This window comes from Azolla caroliniana, unplaced genomic scaffold (assembly GCF_043228905.1).
Source record: "Azolla caroliniana isolate FFs.n. ecotype wild unplaced genomic scaffold, voAzoCaro1.0.p SCAF_10, whole genome shotgun sequence".
Lineage (NCBI taxonomy): Eukaryota > Viridiplantae > Streptophyta > Polypodiopsida > Salviniales > Salviniaceae > Azolla > Azolla caroliniana.
In genome coordinates this window covers 20513824-20532584 of record NW_028230445.1, presented here as the reverse complement: position 1 = coordinate 20532584, position 18761 = coordinate 20513824, and the positions used below count along the sequence as shown (strand labels likewise).

The following is an 18761-nucleotide window of genomic DNA, read 5'->3' as shown; positions in this document are numbered from 1 at the left end:
ATAGTGGCTCTCCGCCCACTCATCTTTCAGCGCCATGTCGTCGATGTGCGTCGTCCGCACCTCCACCGGTCCCTCCGGTTCCGTCTCCGTCGACAGCCTCTTCCGTTTCACCAGGTCCACAATGGAGTCGTGGAACTCCTTCTTGGCGATCCCTAGCACCTCCCGCAATGACAGCTCCACTTTGTTATCGAGGATCCGTTCTTCTAGGACCTTTCGTAGGTCTGTAGTCCTTTCTATTTCCGTCCCCAGTCGGTATCCACCCTTCCTGGGGTTATCTTGCGAGCTGGACCCATCGGCATCGTTCCGTCGTTGCCCGAATCGGGTCTCGTATCGTTGTGAGGGCCCGGCCGCTTCGGCTTTCCCCACTCGTTTGTCTTCTACCAGAGCCTCGTAGTTCCAGCAGGCGGCTTCTACGAAGCCCGTCTTCTCCTCGACCGGGTTGCTCCACCCGGTTATTTCCCGGACCCGTCTCTCAGCGCGGTCTGTTTCATCCTTCCTCAACCGTGCGCTGGCGAGGCCTTCCAGCATTGCCGACCAGAATTCGTCTTTGCTCTCCTTTCGGGCCTCGTTGCCCCCAACCCGAATGCCGGCCGACGCCGAGTAGTGGATGGCCTCCACGTGTCGGGCCACTGCCTCTTCCATCAGTCTCTTCATACCTCCTTGCCCGTCGTTTCGGTTTAGGGCCCTTCTGGTGTCGCCGGCGTGCACCCGGCCTTCCCACAGGTACACCACCCGGTTCCTCAACGCCTCTGCGAAATCGCCGCAGTCCTTTCGAATGTGGCCGACCTCGTCGCACCACATGCACCTGTTCCCTGCTGCCGGCCGTCGGTCACGAGCCGGTTCGCCGCCTTCCCTTCGAGTCTGGGCTATCTGGAGATCCTTTATCGCCCGCGTCAACTCCTCCAGCGCTGCTCCTCCGGACGAGCCATTGATTATGCCAGTCGAAGCCGGACCGGTTTCGAGCCATTCCCGGGTTTCTTCCCTTCGCACTTGCGGTGCCGGTTCAAGCCTCCTTGCTGTGACAGAGCCCGCATCGGCCGCCCCGTTGTCAGCCCATTCTCGTCGTTTGTCGAAACGGCCACAGACTCTCTTAACCGCAGCCCAGTCGGTTGTCAGCCCGTCTTCGGTTTCGAGCAAGGAGCCGACTTGATCCCGGTCCCGCTTGTCCACCGACTTGACGAACAGTAGGACCCGGCTCGTATCCAGAACGGTTCGGTCAAGCGCCGAAAGGCGCGCAAAGCGTTCTTCGAACTCCCGGAGGAGTGCCGACGCGTTTCTTCCCTTGCCGGGGGACTCCACCCATTCCATGAAGTCCCGTTTCGAAAGCCGGAGCGCGTCGTCCAGCCCGTATTTTTCTAGGAGCCGGCCTTCGAACTCCTCCCAGGTACGGCTCCCCGCCCGTACCTCGAGCACCTCCACATGGATGCTCGGCATCGCCACTCGAGGGAACCCGGCAAGACGCCTCTCTTCCGGAATGTCCCGCATCAGCATTTCTGCCCCGTAGGACGCCAAGTACTTCGTGGTATCCTTTCCGCTGAACCGGCCGATCGTACCGACGACCGCCTCAATGGCTCTGTCGAGGGCGCCGGTGCCCTCGCGTGCGCTCAATATCCGATCCACGGCCGAAGCCATGGCCTCTGCAAGATCCGACCCCTTCATCTTCTGCTCTTCTGCCGCCTCTTTCACGTCGGGTTCACCAAAGATGTCGAGGTATTCCTCGCGGATGCGTGGAACGAGGCGGGACCTCGGGGGTCTTGTACCGAAGAGCAAGAGAGAAAAGGAGAAGGGAAGAGACCCACAAGGTGCGAACGTAGATTCACAGGGACACGGCCCTTCGACACAAAGACGCGAGTGCGACAGCGACACAGAGAGACACGAATGTATGTAAAATTATATACACAAGACAAACAACAAGAAGCACGAAGTCGGTTACAATCGAACAGGCCGGCGAACAGATGCCGATGCCTGTTCGTAAACGCACAGAAAGGAAGGAGTAGGTTGGAGGTGCTGCCGGAAGCACTCGGGCATTCCTCAGAGCAGCGCGAGCCTCCCGAAACCTGCACAGCAAGAAGCTACGGAGTTTGCGAGCGAGCGAGAGAGAGAGAGAGAGAGAGAGAGAGAGAGAGAGAGAAGCCTTCCGCCCACAGACCGACATCACTTTGTCCTCAACTCTCCGCGATCCTTTCTTTCCTCCTCGTCTCCCTCCTCTTATAGGCAAGGAAGCAGCCGTTTCCTATTAACTTCCTACCTCCCTAATCTACTTGCCTAGGATCTTCTATGTACAACATTCTCTCTTATGCGCAACGTGCAAGAAGAGCCGGTTCCTACGCTCCGGCGCACCGATTCCGCTTGTGGACGGTTTTCTTCACGACAGCGTGTTTATGTAAATGCACTCAATATGAAAGGTCACTTCTCTATCGAAAGCCATGGTCCCTTTCAACTGCTCTTGGACTGCTATAGACATATGTATGTCCCAACGCATTAGTAATAACAGTTATACATGGGCACATACCTCATGTCGGTGGAGGAATTACTAGAGTGGTGGTTGATACCTCCAACGTATACCACCATTAACCATGCAGAATACCTTCATCCTTTCCCATCTCTTCTTAAAATTTACCTCTTGCTTTCGAAAGACTACATCTGAATCATCTTTGATAACATCATATTCTCCTTTTAGTGTATGCACCATGGTCACCCAAATCTCCTTGACTACATCCACAACATTCCATTGAATTTGCTGAAATATCCTTCGACATCTACTAGTCCACAAAACCCAGATGGTTATTGAACTAATCATCTCCCAAACCACTCCATTCTGGACTAAATTAATAGGCATACATGGCGACACTTCCTCAACATATGGACTTCTTGTATATAATGCAAAGTTAACCTTTTCTTTTTCATAATCTTGTAGCTCACCCTTAATATCGACTCCAGAATAGGTGATGAAGCAACCCCACTTCTAACCCAAAAAAATCACATATTTTATCCACTTCTTTATAATACATCCAAATCCTAACAAGAAGCGCATAATGAACAATCAACCATCTAAATAGAATAATCTTCTTTGAAAACCCCTTTTTATATAGAACTTTCATCAATTAAAAATACAATTTTCTGTTCAATCCTATACAGCCATTTCAAATGAAACTGTCTTGTTAATATTGCTTTCTAAATGAAAACTTTAATGAAGTTGCACAATCATAAATGAAGCTAGTCATCATAAACCTTACATCACAACTTGGTGGATTTCATATACAAGAGGAGCTTGTGAGTACAACAACAATTGGTTGCAAAAGAACTCCATAATTGTGAGTTATTCTAGTTATGGTAACTAATAGATGTATCATTACCATATATTGAGTTTGGCCCAGTACCACGGAACTTTCAAAGATTAATGAGGGTAAATAGCAATTAGGAATTTAGAATTGTGTGCCAATGAAAGTTTGACCAAAGCTCCAATTCGGGGGAGCAACATTGTAGGACACACATGATCGGCCATCTGAGGTGACAACACGGAAGGAGAGAGATTGCCCAACGAGGACGGCGCCAATTTGCCAATTCATGCCCCAATTGCGTTGCATGGCAAGCCATTTGGTGCTTGAGCCCTTAACAAAGATGGCTTTCACATCACCTGCACCGCCTACATTAAACACCATGATCAAGTTGAAGTTGGGGTTTCCGTTGATCAAAAAACGAATCCCGCCCGTCTTCACACATGCCACCCTACATTCAATTAACACATTTTCAATCTTTTAGAGTTTTCCAAATATTTATAGACCACAAGCTCTTTATGCTTATACCCATTGTTAGGAATTTTTAATACCCAAATTTTCAATGATATACTGTTTGAAGTGGCTACTAGCATATTTAGAATTGTCTAGGACAATTTCTAATCACTCATTGAAATCATCAAAGAAATGGTAACTACAAGTCATTGACCATTCATTCATTTATTTACCTTTGAGAAATGTTAGGAAGGGAACAAAAATTTGAGTCTTCTTGTATTGGTTTCATATTTTACCTACGATAAATGATAGGAACTATGCCAGCTTGATATATTGCGATCTGCTCAAAGGCAGGTTGTGATAGGTCAAAGTGCCTTCGAGGTGGGTTACACCAACCTCCTGCATCAGATGATTGGAACCAATTGGGTGGGCAATAGTTGGTTGCCGTTACAGTAATTGATGGGTCTCCTGGTCGACACCATTTCGAGTTTCGACACTTAATTTGGAAACATGCCCCACAACTCAATCCAAGCTTGAAGAGCATCGTGCTCAATGCGGCAGTGTTTGTACCATATCCCGTGTCATATAGATTGCCATACCCACATGCACCACCTATACAAGAAAAGTGCTTGTGTGAACATGCTAACATTACGAAACTTCACATATCATGAGAGTAAGTACACATTTGTCTTTTATAGTATATCACACACACACACATATGTAAGTTATTGTGAGCTCTTACCCATTGTGCGAGAAGCATCACTTCCACCATAAAATGTTGCATGTGCAACCATATCATGAGAGTAAGTACACAAATGTCTTTTATAGTATATCACACACACATACATGTAAGTTATTGTGAGCTCTTACCCATTGTGCCAGAAGCATCACTTCCACCATAAAATGTTGCATGTGCACCCGATTTCCATGCACCTAATTTCCCTAGGATTGATGTCACTGAGGGGATTGAGATACTAGATTCTGCTTCTTTAAAGTTGCAAACTGTTAGAATGAGAGACACCATGACAAGTAATTTCATGTCGCGTGATCGTCCCACCATTGTGGTAACCTGTGGTTACATTAGCATTAGTCCATAATTTGGCAAAGGAAAAAAAGTTTTAATTATTTCAGAAAAACAACCCACTAGATTATATTGACATACATGCAAAGAAAGATTGTCGTGTTCATGAATGATGATTATAACAAATTTTGTATTCAAATGCAATGTCATACATTGTAGGGGGCATTTATAAGTGAGCAGCAAATTCTCATTCCAATTAAATGCAATCAAGAAAGACACCGTGACTAATTCATATGTAACTAGTTATGTTGAACCATGGAAAAAGCAATGCAATTGAAAAGCAAATTATGCAGTTATGTTAGACATTTATTTAGCTAGATATACAATATAGAACTATGCATAAAAGACTCGACACTTTTTGTTTTTCTGATAGCTTGTTAAAGTCCAAAATGTCCTTATGGTACTATATGCATTTAGATGTAAATTGCTAAACCAACCCTTGTGATATAATTGTGACTAGGAGAGGGATGATTAATGAAGAGAGTCGTGAAAGTGAGAGAGAGAGAGAGAGAGAGAGAGAGAGGGAGGGAGGGAGATTGGTGATAACCTCTTCAAGAATAGATATATGAAATCTGCACTTAAGAAGAGCCTAAGATGTTATAAAGTAAAATGAGATCAAGATAAGGAAGGTTTGAGTTGGCAAGGAAAGACTTAAAACCTAAATTCTATATGTGTATACTATATATAATACCATCACCCCATGGTAGTGGAGAATGCATGATGATGAAAACTTAATGTTGATGATCACAACGTGTTTATACATATGTATTATTGTATATATATTAGAATCCCATACTTAGAATGCCTCTCCCCATATTTAAAACAAAACCATTTTTTTGCCAATGTCAACTACATTATGTTGTTTTCATTACAACATCTCCGCAATCTGGTGCAATCAATGCGCCTTTGATTTGGAGTCATTCATATAGAGATTCCTCAAATTCGCCGAGTTTATTGATCTTAGGAATACCAAAGGGGTTTAAACCGCCAAGTTAATGTGATATATTCTCTTGTAAATTGGTAGCCAATGAAATGGATTTATGTACCTTGTTCACACCATATGTGGGCAACAACACTTCAATTGGAAGGTACATTGTTTGCCCTTAATCATGTGAATGGCACACATTCGTGGTTACTATACATTCATGTCAGGGAAGTATTCCCGCCCCAAGGTAGGTTGCAAGTTAGTAGTAACTAAGTCTAATATTAGACTACTATGTTTACACATTCTCAAATAAACTACAATTGGGTAAAATCAATAAGGGAAGGGATTTTGTTAGTCAACTCCTAAATGGAAGGCTACACATTGACCTCACATTATGAAATTTATATTACTAATATTGGAGATTATAATACAATGTGCATCCGCGTACTGTTTCATTAACTTCTTCATGTTTACATTCTAATTCATATAAATAAGCGAAACAATTTATGAACTACTTTATATTGTGTTCACTCCAATGTTGTCTATTATATGTTTTGTACTTTTTATGGGGAATCAAAACTCTAATAAGAACTTGGCTGCACACTTTTAGTGACTATAATATTTCCAATCTTGGTTTTTTGCTCACTAAGCAATACAAAATATAGAATGTTGGCAATGCTTTGTCAATCTTCATTGATCTTTCAACCAATGCATGGCAATGCAACTAGGAGGTCTATAGCACATTCTTTGTGATAGTCTAAATTTATGGATATATGGAGCTTGTTCTAGAAATTTATGATCATATCTTATGACTATAGCTTGATCTTGAAATATGTCGATCTCAGAAATAACTTGGTAGGGTCAATGAAGAATTTTGGTTTCTATATTGAATATCTAATTATTCAAACATCCACTTCCAAGCTTAATAGGTATTCCTCTAGTATATCTATTTGCAAAAGCCAAGAAGAATAAACTACATTATGTTACCTTATATTTTGTGTGATCAAAACCCCTAGTGCTCACAATGCTCGCACCACATTCTCTATTAATTATATTGTCATGGGTAGATGAGGCGTAGGGACTACCGCAATGAATATGCGTTAGAAATGTATTGGCGCAACTAGCATAATTGGGAAAACCACATTTTTATATGAATACCCTAATCCACATATTCTAACCACATTATTATTAGTCTAATGACCCATGGACTTTATGTTGCCGAGAAAGGTTTTAGGAATTTATTGATCAATAGTACAAGGAATGCTTCATAGTAGTTGAATTATGGAGGTTAAACTTATTTGCTATGTCTAGAAACAAATGAAATCCAAGTGACTATCTCCATCATCAAATTTCTTAGACCATGACTTTAGCACTAACACAAGTTCTTATTTCAATCATAGAGTATGTCAACAACATTGTTAAAATACTTTTTTGTGGTTAAAAAATCATTGTCTCAAAGAACTCTACTACCATTCTGTGACCATGTCACAATGAAACACAATTTCAAGATCTTTGCTCAATTTTAGAATTTTATTGTGGTGACATTTGGTTTAGGCATTGATGTTTGTCACCAAGAGGGACATTTATAGACCTTAGATATTTGACACATATGTGAAAGCTACAAAGTTGAATATTTGCATATCCTATTAGTAACTCACAAGGATTTTTATATTACATGGGATATCACCTCAACCAATGGTGAATTTGGCATCCATGTGCCAACTGCAACATTATACTTATAAATCCATGAACCAACACTCGTAACATATACATAGTTCATGTCTAAATAGGATATCTAACTCAAATGATAGAGAGCTCTCTTCGAATGTCGGAGCATTCATGAATTGTCACTTACCAAAGCATTTGTGAAGCAAACTTGACATTAACCAATTGTGGACCATTAAGCTTTCTCCAACCATGTGCTAAATGAGGTTGATTCTATTGAATTCACTAGAGTAGTTGGGTTTATGATTTCCATCAAATCAAAATCTATAAAACCCTATTGACTTTTGTTCTCTTGTAGGCTTGTAGAAGTATGTTGAGTTGTTGAGTCTCTTCAAAAGTTCGGTACTAGTTTCTTGTTTGAGATTGATTGTATTGTTACAAATTCCATAACAAGTTGATGTAGACGATTTGACATCATTCTATATTGAGCATCAAATACAACTATTGTTGCTTGCTACACTGTCTATTGATATCAAATTTTCATGACCCTCTAGTTAGTCTTCCCACTACATTGATATAATATGCCAATGACAAAGAATATGATCATTATTAACTATCTAGCATTAGGTAGCTAAATTGGGTTTTCAAATACATACCTAGTCTTTATATTGGGAGGCACATAGACTTGTGTTTCCATATAGCATGTTCAATATAGCAAATCTATTCTTTCTTGTTTGATGGTAGATATTGGTATTAGCATGATAACTATTTTATATTTATAAAATTTTCGGCCACATAACATACCGAATTTGATAGTGATACCTAAAGGCTCAATAGAATAGGAGGTATATGCTTGAGTTCTATGCTCATTGTTACATAAAAGAGTTTTAATGCTCAAGGACGTGGACATTTATTAGGGTTAAGGCTTGAAATAGTGAAGTTGTACTTTTTCATGTGTACTCTAAATGGGAAAAATTAGCCACACACTAATCCTCACCATACCTTGATTGAAATAACTCTAATAGCTTTTGTTGTCAGACAAGTTTTGATGAAGCATAACATTTGAAAGGCCTCGAGAGTTCTAATTTCATGATAAGTTCTTAGGATACGAAAGATGAGACAAAGATGGCTCGACAAAGCATATAAATCTTAAGGATGTATCATTTGATTTTGTAATCAAATTATACATTGAAAACAAAGGTTAGCATGGTGTACAATGATAGGATTTGACAACATTCCAACCATCCAAGCCCTTTTAAATATCACATTGCATGTAACAACATTTTTGAAAGAGTCATAGGAGACAAATGGAAAACTTTCACCCTTCAACAAGAATGGGGAGGAAATAGGTCTATGGTCCTAAAGCAAGCAACTAAAAGCTGTCCAAAACAAAACATGACATGTGCAATAACAATCATGGTAATAAGATGCATATTTATATTGTGTGGATGATCTACGATGTAGGTTCCTAGCTAGTAGCAATTAACAAGGATGATTCTCATCACTCATCATTGTTCATACAACTTACAACTAGTAATAAGAATCTCTTGAGCTATTGTCGATCAACCTTTGCAACTTGTGAGTCATTGACTTTCTACTTATAAGCACGAGAATGAAGTCAATGAAATGGCACAATTGAACACTACATCTTACCAACAACTAACAAAGTTTTGTAATAGAATTCATAACTTATTTAATTTTATATCGCATAAGTTGTTGCCATTCTCAATATATCACACAAGAAATGATCCACTGATGCTAAAACTACATCAAATGTTTATTGTAAGAATTACCCTGCTATAGGGGGCAACAAAGTTTTGGAATAGAATCCATAATTTATTTGATTTTATATAGCATAAGTTGTTGCCATTCCCAATATGTCACAACATAAATGATCCACTTAGGCTAAAGCTACATCAAATGTACATTGTAATAATTACTCCACTATATGTGGGGGGCCAGGGCCAGGGCCAGGGCCATGTAGGACTCAATAGTTCATTTGTCCTAAATTCTATGATGAAAATTGCACAAAAGCATGGTCAATTACCAAACTTTGAAATAGCCTCTTTCTATAATGAAAAGTGAGTTTATTTTGCATGGGGTTTATTCAGTTTACCACATATCAAGAAAACTTGTGTTCCATGAATAAAGATTGGCCTTTTTGTGAACGCTATAGATTTCTATTTGTTAATCAACTATCTATAATGTTTACACAATAGGAAATAATAAAAGCAATAGGCAACATTTTCTACAAAATCATTCATGTCAACTTACAAAAACGTCTGAAGATATTTCTCAATAAATAACAAAAACTTATTACGCAAATGATGAGATTGCCATTGGTAGAAATCTGTCATATGATACGGGGACATGACTTAAAAATACATCCCATGAAAAGGAAGGTTGCACATAAAATTCTACTTCATGATGTTTCTATTTCGGTCAATAACCTTCATTGACAAAAGGAAAAATGCATGTATTTAGAACTTTTATGAACCCAATTGAACTTTTATTATACCCCAATGAAAAATATAGAATCAAATTGTAAGCCACAAATAACATGGAATGGACAATGAAATGGCCAATAAAGTAGGATGCTGAATGAAAGGAAAACTGAGCATTTCTATTATAACAGATACAAACATGGAACTTCAATTTACCACCAAATGATAGTGACGTTTTATATTAACCCTAAATTAAGCTGGATCATTATCAACATATTTTTGCAAACAACAGACATCCAACACAAGCTAAATATAAAGATGAATCAGGGAATCAGTAAATCTTAAGCCTGAACGACAGGTTCATTTGATGTCTCAAGACCAACACAACGACCAACAGTTAGGTCATGAAACTAGATCACAAATGGTCTTGATCTATCATGCAACTTTACACTACCATTATACCGAATGGCCCACTGATATTCTGTTTTGACATTAGGTAATGTGATGATAGATATCCATGGCTAGAATTTAGGCAACACGTTAAAAATATGGAAAGAAAAATGCACCGAACTTGTCATAGCTAATGCTTTAATTGAAAATATGCTGCAACAGAGCTCCAAAGACCTTGTTGAACAAACACGGGCTACATTACTGCACATCACAAAAGTCATGGAGACAAACATTAATCTTACAAAATAATCATCGGAAAATGCAACATTATAACTACGGACTTGACATACAAGGAATTATAAACAATGATATTTCACTTGGCCTTTAATTGAGCAAGAAAAGGTTAAATTACCTCTTTCTCTTCACCTTTGATTATGTCATCACCTGAATGCATAAAACAAAAACACTCAATACCACCTAGAACTTAAATGCAAAAAAATCAAATGCATGAGATTTGAATCACAAACCTCCATCATCTTGCAGATCCGATGTCCAAAGAGTGAGATTATCTCTCAAGAGTTGCATAATCAGAGTGCTGTCTTTATAAGAGTCCTCACTGAGCGTATCAAGTTCAGCAATAGCCTCATCAAATGCTTGTTTTGCAAGCTGACATGCCCTGACATAAACAATCAACATTTGGATGTGAAATGAGAAATTCTTCTTTACCTCACAAACACTAGTTACTTTTCATTGTTTCCCAAACGCCCTCAGTAAACACCCAGCCAAGAAATCATATTCACTATATTGAGCAATTGAAAGGTCAATTCATCCCCCTTTTCTCTCTTTTGGGGATCGAACCTGGGTGTTTGGGCAAACAACGAAAATCATAGTTATTGGGGTATATAAGAAAAACACAGTTTCAGGAGCTCTCCCCATAAATTTTAACTTTTATAGTACTTCAATATTCACGAATCAGCTTACAGCTCTGGTGAGTTGACAATTTCATAATAGAACACTGAAAAATTCAATGCCAAGCCAAGCCTAATTGGATGTGTAGGAGATAATTCAGTAGATGCAGTGGTAGATGCAGCCTGCCAAACCAGTGGGTCCACGATTAGTAAAATTGTCTTATATATATCTATAATATTAGCAAATATTCTCATGGCTATGGTTTAGATATTATTCTGTCTGAACAAAAATGATCACATACAATTACTAGAGCCTTCCATAAACACAGAAATTAACAGAACAAAAAAATGAACACATAAAACAGCACAAAGAGAGCAGCATCATGCTGATTTCAGTGTTCAGAGTTGCCAAAAGATCAACATCACACCTCTGATCTACGTCAAGAACATTACAGGAAGTTAACTAACACATGAACCAAACTTAACTAACACATTCTTCCATGGTAAATTCCAAGGCCATGCAAACAAAATGGGGTGGAAATATTCACTAACTATTTATCATGGTTTTGCCCTTTCATTTCCATCATAAAATTTGAAAGATCAAATAAATTTTACGAAATTTCAAGAATGCAGTGGTAATAATAATATAAAATAAGCACATTACAGGAAGTTAAACATTCACCCAATATTTATATTGTTTATGCTTTCATAATATATTAATTTATTCGATCATTTATATTGAACAAAATTATGAACAATTTACGACTTCAAAACATACTTGATAAGATGCCAGAGATTGATCAGCAGCTAGTTTCCTTTCCTCTCCAGTTTTGAACTCAGATAAATACCTGTAATAATCACCTTTCCTAAAAAAATGGAGAAGACAATGCATATCAGAACTATCCATTGACAACAGCAATATTACAGAAAGATGACAACATGGATACACTACACCGTATGGAAAATTGTAATATCTAGCTTGATAATACATATCATGATAACATATCAGAACATTCTAATCACAGTTGTAAAATGCTTAGCATACAATATGCATAGAATATTGTAGAATATTGACGCCAAGTATTTTCAGAGTATTCACCCTTCTTATATTTGCCTTGCATCTACCACTGAAATTCGGCCAATTTTTTATTTTTACATTTTTTTTTCAGAACTTTTTTTTACAGAACATAAAAATACTTAAATATGTAGACGTTTGGACTACAATAAATACGTGGATATTTTAAATAACGGTTCTAAAATGTAGAATACATGTTAAATACTTCAGAGCATTCTAAAACGTATTCTAATCATAAATATAACTATGATTCAAAGATATCTTAGGACAGAAGAACAAGCCGATAGTATACATCTCATGATAATAAAACAAAGACCGAAAAAACAATTTGGCATACATCTTATGGTAGAAGACAGCAAACTCGCCCGAGCTAGATGATGGTAAAAGATGCTCATCAATCACAGTTAAGATATCATTACAGATATCGGTAAGTTCTCCTTCTACTTTCTTGCGATAATCTTTTATCTGTTGCACGTGTTGTTCATTTCCTTTACTCTCTTCCTTCTGCTCGATGGAAGATAATATGCGCCAAGAAGCTCTTCTAGCACCAATAACATTCTTATATCCCACTGAGAGAAGATTCCTTTCTTCAACAGTGAGTTCAACATCAAGTTTAGCCACGTTCTTCATGAACTCCACCATTTCTGTTCAGAAATGTAGCATATAGGTTAGTAATTGATGAATTAATCAAAAAAATTCTATTCTCAATGTTTTGGATCAAAGAAAAACTTCCGAAGTTTACAACTTTCATGATGTTCGCATTTACATCAAAGAAATCGCCAACTATCTAAAACGTTTCTTCTTCAAAACTTTTAAGTCAGAAAAGGATGCAGAACATTTTGGAGCTTTTTGGTCATCTTCTTCTTGAAGTAAAAAATCTCTACGAAATATTTCTTCTTCCCAATCTTCAGATGATGGAATGCTTATAAAATTTGAAAACTTTCAACTTCTGAAAATTTAAGCCAAAAAGAAGCAGGGAAATTTTCGATCTGTATTTTTTTCTTAACATTCAGGCCAAAGAGACTCTGAACTTTGAGATATTTCGTTTTCTTAACATTTACATGAAATAAACCCCAAATAATATCCTGTTTTCCCAACATTTTAGCCAATAAATTTTAGAGAGTCTTCTCTTCAAGTCATCCAGGTCAGAAAATGTCCGCAGAAAGCTTGACAACTCTGGACTTCGACATTCAGGTCAAGAAAAGCATGGAGGAAACTAGAGATCTTCTAGTGCACTTAACGGAGGATGAAGAAGGTAGGATCAAAAGAACAAGAAGAAACAGTCAAGAGAGGGGAGAGAGAGAGAGAGTACCTTCATAACGCTCAGCTTGCTCAGCGACCTTGGCCAAATAAACATGCGCCTCCCTCTCCTTCTCGTTCGTCATGGCGATGGCGAGAGCTGCAACAGACACAGTATCTCCTTTTCTCTTTCTTCTTGCGTCTTCTACTTCGTTGTCTTCTTCTGCTGCTTCTGCTTCTGCTTCTGCTTCGCTGGTGGAAAGAAATAAAGCAGAAAAGAAAAAGGGAGGAAGAAGAAAGGGTGCAATGCATTATTATATATGTACAAATTATATATACATATTGATATATGTATACAGTATAATGTACATATATTTATAATGTATATGTATATGTATATGTATATGTATATGTATATGTATATGTATGTGTATATGTATGTGTATGTGTATATGTATGTGTATGTGTATATGTATATGTATATGTATATGTATATGTATATGTATATGTATATGTATATGTATGTGTATATGTATATGTATGTGTATATGTATGTGTATATGTATATGTATATGTATATGTATATGTATATGTATATGTATAATGTATATGTATATGTATGTACCTTATGTATGCATGCCTGTCCGTATGTTGTTATGTATGTATGTATGTACTATCCATTGAAGTGTCTCCACACTTGCAATTGGGTGGTGCTTAGCATGTGTTGTTTCCCATCAAGTCAAGCATCCCTTATATAGGCATAGCTTCCTCGCAAGCCAACATAGTGGCCGCACTTTGCAATTGCCGACCAATCTAAAGGGGATTGATTATATCGGCTAAGGTGTTAACCCATCGACTGCACATGTGGGATTTTGCATTGATGCGCCAGGTGCGTAGATATCGATCACGAGAAGATCGATTTGAAAAGTTGGAAGGTACGTTTGCCTCCTTAATGGTCATAGATTGGCAAGGTTATAATGTTAAATTATATTTCTTGCTAATGTTGTGGTAACCAACGCAGTAAGGAACTACACATGATCCTCCATGTGCATTACACTATATTTTTAAATTGCATGAATAATGAACGAACACATGAAAAATGAGTTAGTACACATGATGAAGATCATGGACTTACTTAAAAATGCTTACGAAAGTAACCTAAGACATGAGGGCACCTGGGCACTAGTGGTTAGGCTCTTCTTTGATGATAGAGAGGGTTCTAAGTTGAACTTAGCCATATTTTTTAGGGCATAAAATGCACAAATTGTTCAATATGTTCGAACAATCAAAGAGTCGGGTTGGAAATTGAATCTCTACGAGAAAGATACGAGCCAATCTTGTACTCTCTTTACAACATTTGCAATTACCAACATAAAACACATGCATATTAGTATGCCACCCAAACAAACTTGTTGTACCATCTCATTTTCCGCAATCTATTCGTCAAACCATATCACTTGCTGAGTGCTCCATGGTGGTAGGGATAATAGGGTTGAAAGGAATCCATCACCATCAAAGAGATGAGGCAAATTGCAAAAGGGTTTATGAGTCTCAAAAGTTCCAAATGATACCCCCATGTATGTGTGGGACTCACCACGACGGCCATGCATCTTGTATTGTATGTTTTATGAGACTTTAGCAAACCATGTGCATGGTTCAAAACATCCATGTGCCAAAAATCTCCAAGAAGTTGCACACAATAGGCAGAGATTGTCTTTAAGCAATATTTATTACATGCAAAAACAATGGATATGTGTAGCCGATCTTGTTGAAAATTCAACCCTACCTTGTCATAATTCATTTTCCCCCTTGTATGATAGTGCACCAAGAATAGTTCTCCAATGACCATTATGCCGCGTGTCATTTGGCTTCACTTATTTTGGGGCCTACCTATGTTACAATGTAATTCATTTTTCTTAGCAAAAAAGAAAAAAAATATGTATGACTTTTGAAGTTCAAAATTTTCAAAGTAATCATTTTGATTATAAATGGCCTCTGGCTACAATGGAATCATTTCTACCATTTATTGTTTTTATTATATATCTACCATTTCCTTAATACAATAGTAATTAGTCGATGGTGTGATTATGATACATACTCATCACTCTTTTTGTTCACGTTATATTGTATAGGAGCCTAATAGTGAATGCATTGAAAATACTTAGATTTGTTGGATTTAGTATTAGTGATTTGTTCTCACATGTTTGCATAAAGTGATTTAATACATAAATATGCCTCACTTGCAATCCATGACTAGCATGCCTAGTACCAAAATGACTTATTGATCTCCTAGAAAATAGTTTTCGTTGTCACAATCCAAGGACTTATTAGACTCCTTTGGAGACCTTGCGGAACTCCTAAACATAATTTCACCACAAGTGTGAAAACTTTAGAACACTGCACAGAAAATCATATGCACCTATCCGTAGTTGCAATCATTTGCAAATTCTTCATCAGACATCTGCATATCTGTCCATAGTAAAGCTTGTGTTTTCCAATATTTTCATATTTTCATAAATTTGATCTTTCCATCACAAACATTTACAACTTGGAAATGACCATTTTCCTAAACTATTGACTATATTTATCCATTTTTCATTCGCACCCATTGATATACCAGGCATGAGTATCCTAGCAATTACAATTTACCACCAACGAGATATTGTGGCAGGTGTAAAGATACTTTGCTACCTTCCAACTAGACAATGACATTCAACAATGGTTCCCAACAATTTTTTCCAAGATCAACACTAGACAAAGGACTTTAGATGCTCAAAATGTAATTTATCTTGTGACAAAACAGAAACTAGAAATGACCAAACCTATTTTCTCAAACAATTCTACCTCTTCATGTGAAGTAAGATGTGACATTTGCCACTAGAAATATATAAAACATAATGTGCCCTCGATAAAAAGGGAGGCAGATTCCAGACTCCTGACGGTCAAAAGACTTTTGTACTACCTATCATCATAATTTTGTTTTCCTTCCTTCGGAAAGTTTTCGGTCTTTACATATTAGTTTCTTCGGATGAGGCTTTCAAAAATAACAAAACAATGGGTTTCCTCTCTAAGAGGTCATGCTAGCAAATTCATACTAATTACCTCTCATCATACATAATCACTCTACATATAAGCTCATATGGGGGGAGAATGTTCCAATCCAAGTTCCGATCCGATCACACGGGCGGAGAAAGTTCCGATCCGATCACTATCACAGGGTGTATCATCGATGTAAAAAAATCAAAACTCTTGGGATTGGCTGATGGGATCGAGGCCCGAGCTCTTGGACGAAGAAGAGGTTTGGGTTTTGGGCAAGAGCACGGAATGAATGTTAGGGATGACCCCCCCGTTGGCGATGGTGACATGGCCGAGTAGCTTAGCCAACTCCTCGTCATTACGGATTGCTAGTTGGATGTGTCGGGGTATGATACGGCTCTTCTTGTTGTCCCGTGCCGCATTCCCGGCAAGCTCCAATACCTTCAAGAGAAAGAGAAAGGACATTTAGGCACTAGGGTGGTCACTAGACACTAGGCATTATGCCCATCCAAGGACATATCGCACCGATGACCATGACCATGACCATGACCGGGTGTGAGTATTTTAAGAGACCCTTAGGATCAAAGAAGAGGATATTTTTCGTCCTGTCCAAACCGTCCAAGCCTAGGCTTTAATGGCCCAGATCGAACCGAATGGTTTTCTTCTTGAACCAATCACAACTGTTTTCAATACGGTGGTGCCATGAAACCCTAGAATAAGAACAAGCCCTATATAATCATAGAAACCCGAACAACTTATAAAAATAACCTTGCTCAAAAGAACGCCTATGAGGATTTTAGCAGTTTACATAAACCCTAAAGAACAGATGGTGAATAAGAAACATGTATCGACCACTCAAAATTCACACGTTATAACGATGATTGATTACTAAAGAATGAAGAAGACCATTGACGATGCATAAGATGATATAAGACAAATATAATGATAAGGCAGAAAGATGAAGAGATAGATGGTGATAATAAAGAAGTTAGATGATGAAAGAAGTTAGATGATGAAAGAAGTCTGAAGATGGAGATGAAGATGGAGATGGAGATGGAGATGGATGATGATGATGACAGTGATGAATATGATCAAAGAAGATGATGGGAAAACAATGACGAAAGAAGAGAGGAATGGAGACAGAGATATATCCATGGATTGATAGACCTAAGCTTATGCCTCACCTCTGCAGCTAGGTATTCTAGGACCGCCGCCAGGTAGACAGGGGCTCCCGATCCGACCCTCTCTGCATATCGCCCTGCCTTCAGGTACCTTGCGATCCTGCTTACAGGGAACTGGAGACCCGCCTTAGTCGATCTTGACACAGAAGCAGAGGCTCTTTTCCCCACGGCTCTCCCTCTTCCTCCCCCATGCGAAGGTATGGTTGCAGGAACAACCTTCGCTGCAGGGGAAGGTGCAGTAGCTACTTCTTCTTCTCCTTCTTCTTCTTCTTCTTCTTCATCTTCATCTTCACCTTCGTCTTCGTCTTCGTCTTCTTCACCTCCATTTTCGCCTGCTCCTTCCGATTGTTTTCTAACCTTCGCTCCTTTCGATTCCTTCCTTCCTTCTCTCTTCTTCGGTTTTCCTTCCTCTTTCTTTTCTCGTCCTTTCGTTACTGCTGCTCCTCCTCCTCCTCCTCCTCCTTCTCCTCCTCCTTCTTCTTCTTCTCCTGATTCTTCTTGCTCAGACCCTTCATCTCCCGTTCGTTCTTCTTCGCCTTCGGGTTCTTCATCGCTCACCATCGCCATAGCCGCCACTGTGCTTGCAGTCTCCACTTACTCTGCTTCCGCTTATTTTCGAAAATTAATAAAATTTCACCGCCGCTCCTTCAAAAAATATAAAAACAATAACAGTAATAATAATAATAATAATAATAATCGTAAATTGTAAATTGTAAATTGTAGTAATAATAATAATATTTGTATTTGTAATAATAATAAATATAAAGAAGAAGAAGAAGAAGAAGAAGAAGAATGGAAGGGTTTTTGTAATGATAATTAGAAGTAGGTTTTCCCTCTCCTTTCCATTAGGGAGCCAAAATGGAGTCCATTTTCTTGCATGGCTCAACAGAATATTGAGAAAAATAGTGCATATTTTCGTCCAAGATATTTTGGAATGACAAATTGGAGTAGTCTCTCCGAGATACATATATATGTTGTGACGGGAACATCGATTTTGTGGCATAAGAGAAGAATGTAGAGAAGCTACAGGACCTTATGATATTTGCAGTTTGATTGCACCACCACCAAGTAGACAGACCACACATG

At 38.6% G+C, this 18761-nt stretch overlaps 3 protein-coding genes across 5 annotated transcripts; all 3 read right to left on the bottom strand.

The window, feature by feature from the left end:
• Positions 1 to 3181: 3181 nt before the first annotated feature.
• On the bottom strand, positions 3182 to 5508 carry LOC147859490 (expansin-A16-like). 3 transcript variants are annotated; one of them, XM_087325625.1, is made up of 4 exons: positions 5360 to 5508; positions 4602 to 4800; positions 4028 to 4343; positions 3182 to 3729 (listed from the first exon to the last, which is right to left on the bottom strand). In XM_087325625.1, the coding sequence occupies exons 2-4, from the start codon at positions 4789 to 4791 to the stop codon at positions 3426 to 3428; spliced, it is 810 nt and encodes a 269-aa protein (XP_087181751.1). In that variant the 5' UTR covers positions 4792 to 4800; positions 5360 to 5508; the 3' UTR covers positions 3182 to 3425. The 3 variants fall into 3 exon arrangements, with proteins under 3 accessions (XP_087181751.1, XP_087181750.1, XP_087181752.1); XM_087325624.1 differs by lacking the exon at positions 5360 to 5508 and adding an exon at positions 5250 to 5345; XM_087325626.1 differs by lacking the exon at positions 5360 to 5508 and adding an exon at positions 5166 to 5189.
• Positions 5509 to 10137: 4629 nt separating this feature from the next.
• LOC147859489 (14-3-3 protein 7-like) lies at positions 10138 to 13689 on the bottom strand. The gene is made up of 7 exons (XM_087325627.1): positions 13532 to 13689; positions 12557 to 12863; positions 11923 to 12010; positions 11218 to 11327; positions 10764 to 10912; positions 10649 to 10680; positions 10138 to 10497 (listed from the first exon to the last, which is right to left on the bottom strand). The coding sequence occupies exons 1-7, from the start codon at positions 13602 to 13604 to the stop codon at positions 10495 to 10497; spliced, it is 762 nt and encodes a 253-aa protein (XP_087181753.1). The 5' UTR covers positions 13605 to 13689; the 3' UTR covers positions 10138 to 10494.
• Positions 13690 to 16660: 2971 nt separating this feature from the next.
• Positions 16661 to 18252, bottom strand: LOC147859488 (uncharacterized). The gene is made up of 2 exons (XM_087326123.1): positions 17679 to 18252; positions 16661 to 16935 (listed from the first exon to the last, which is right to left on the bottom strand). The coding sequence occupies exons 1-2, from the start codon at positions 18240 to 18242 to the stop codon at positions 16699 to 16701; spliced, it is 801 nt and encodes a 266-aa protein (XP_087182249.1). The 5' UTR covers positions 18243 to 18252; the 3' UTR covers positions 16661 to 16698.
• Between the last annotated feature and the right edge of the window lie 509 nt (positions 18253 to 18761).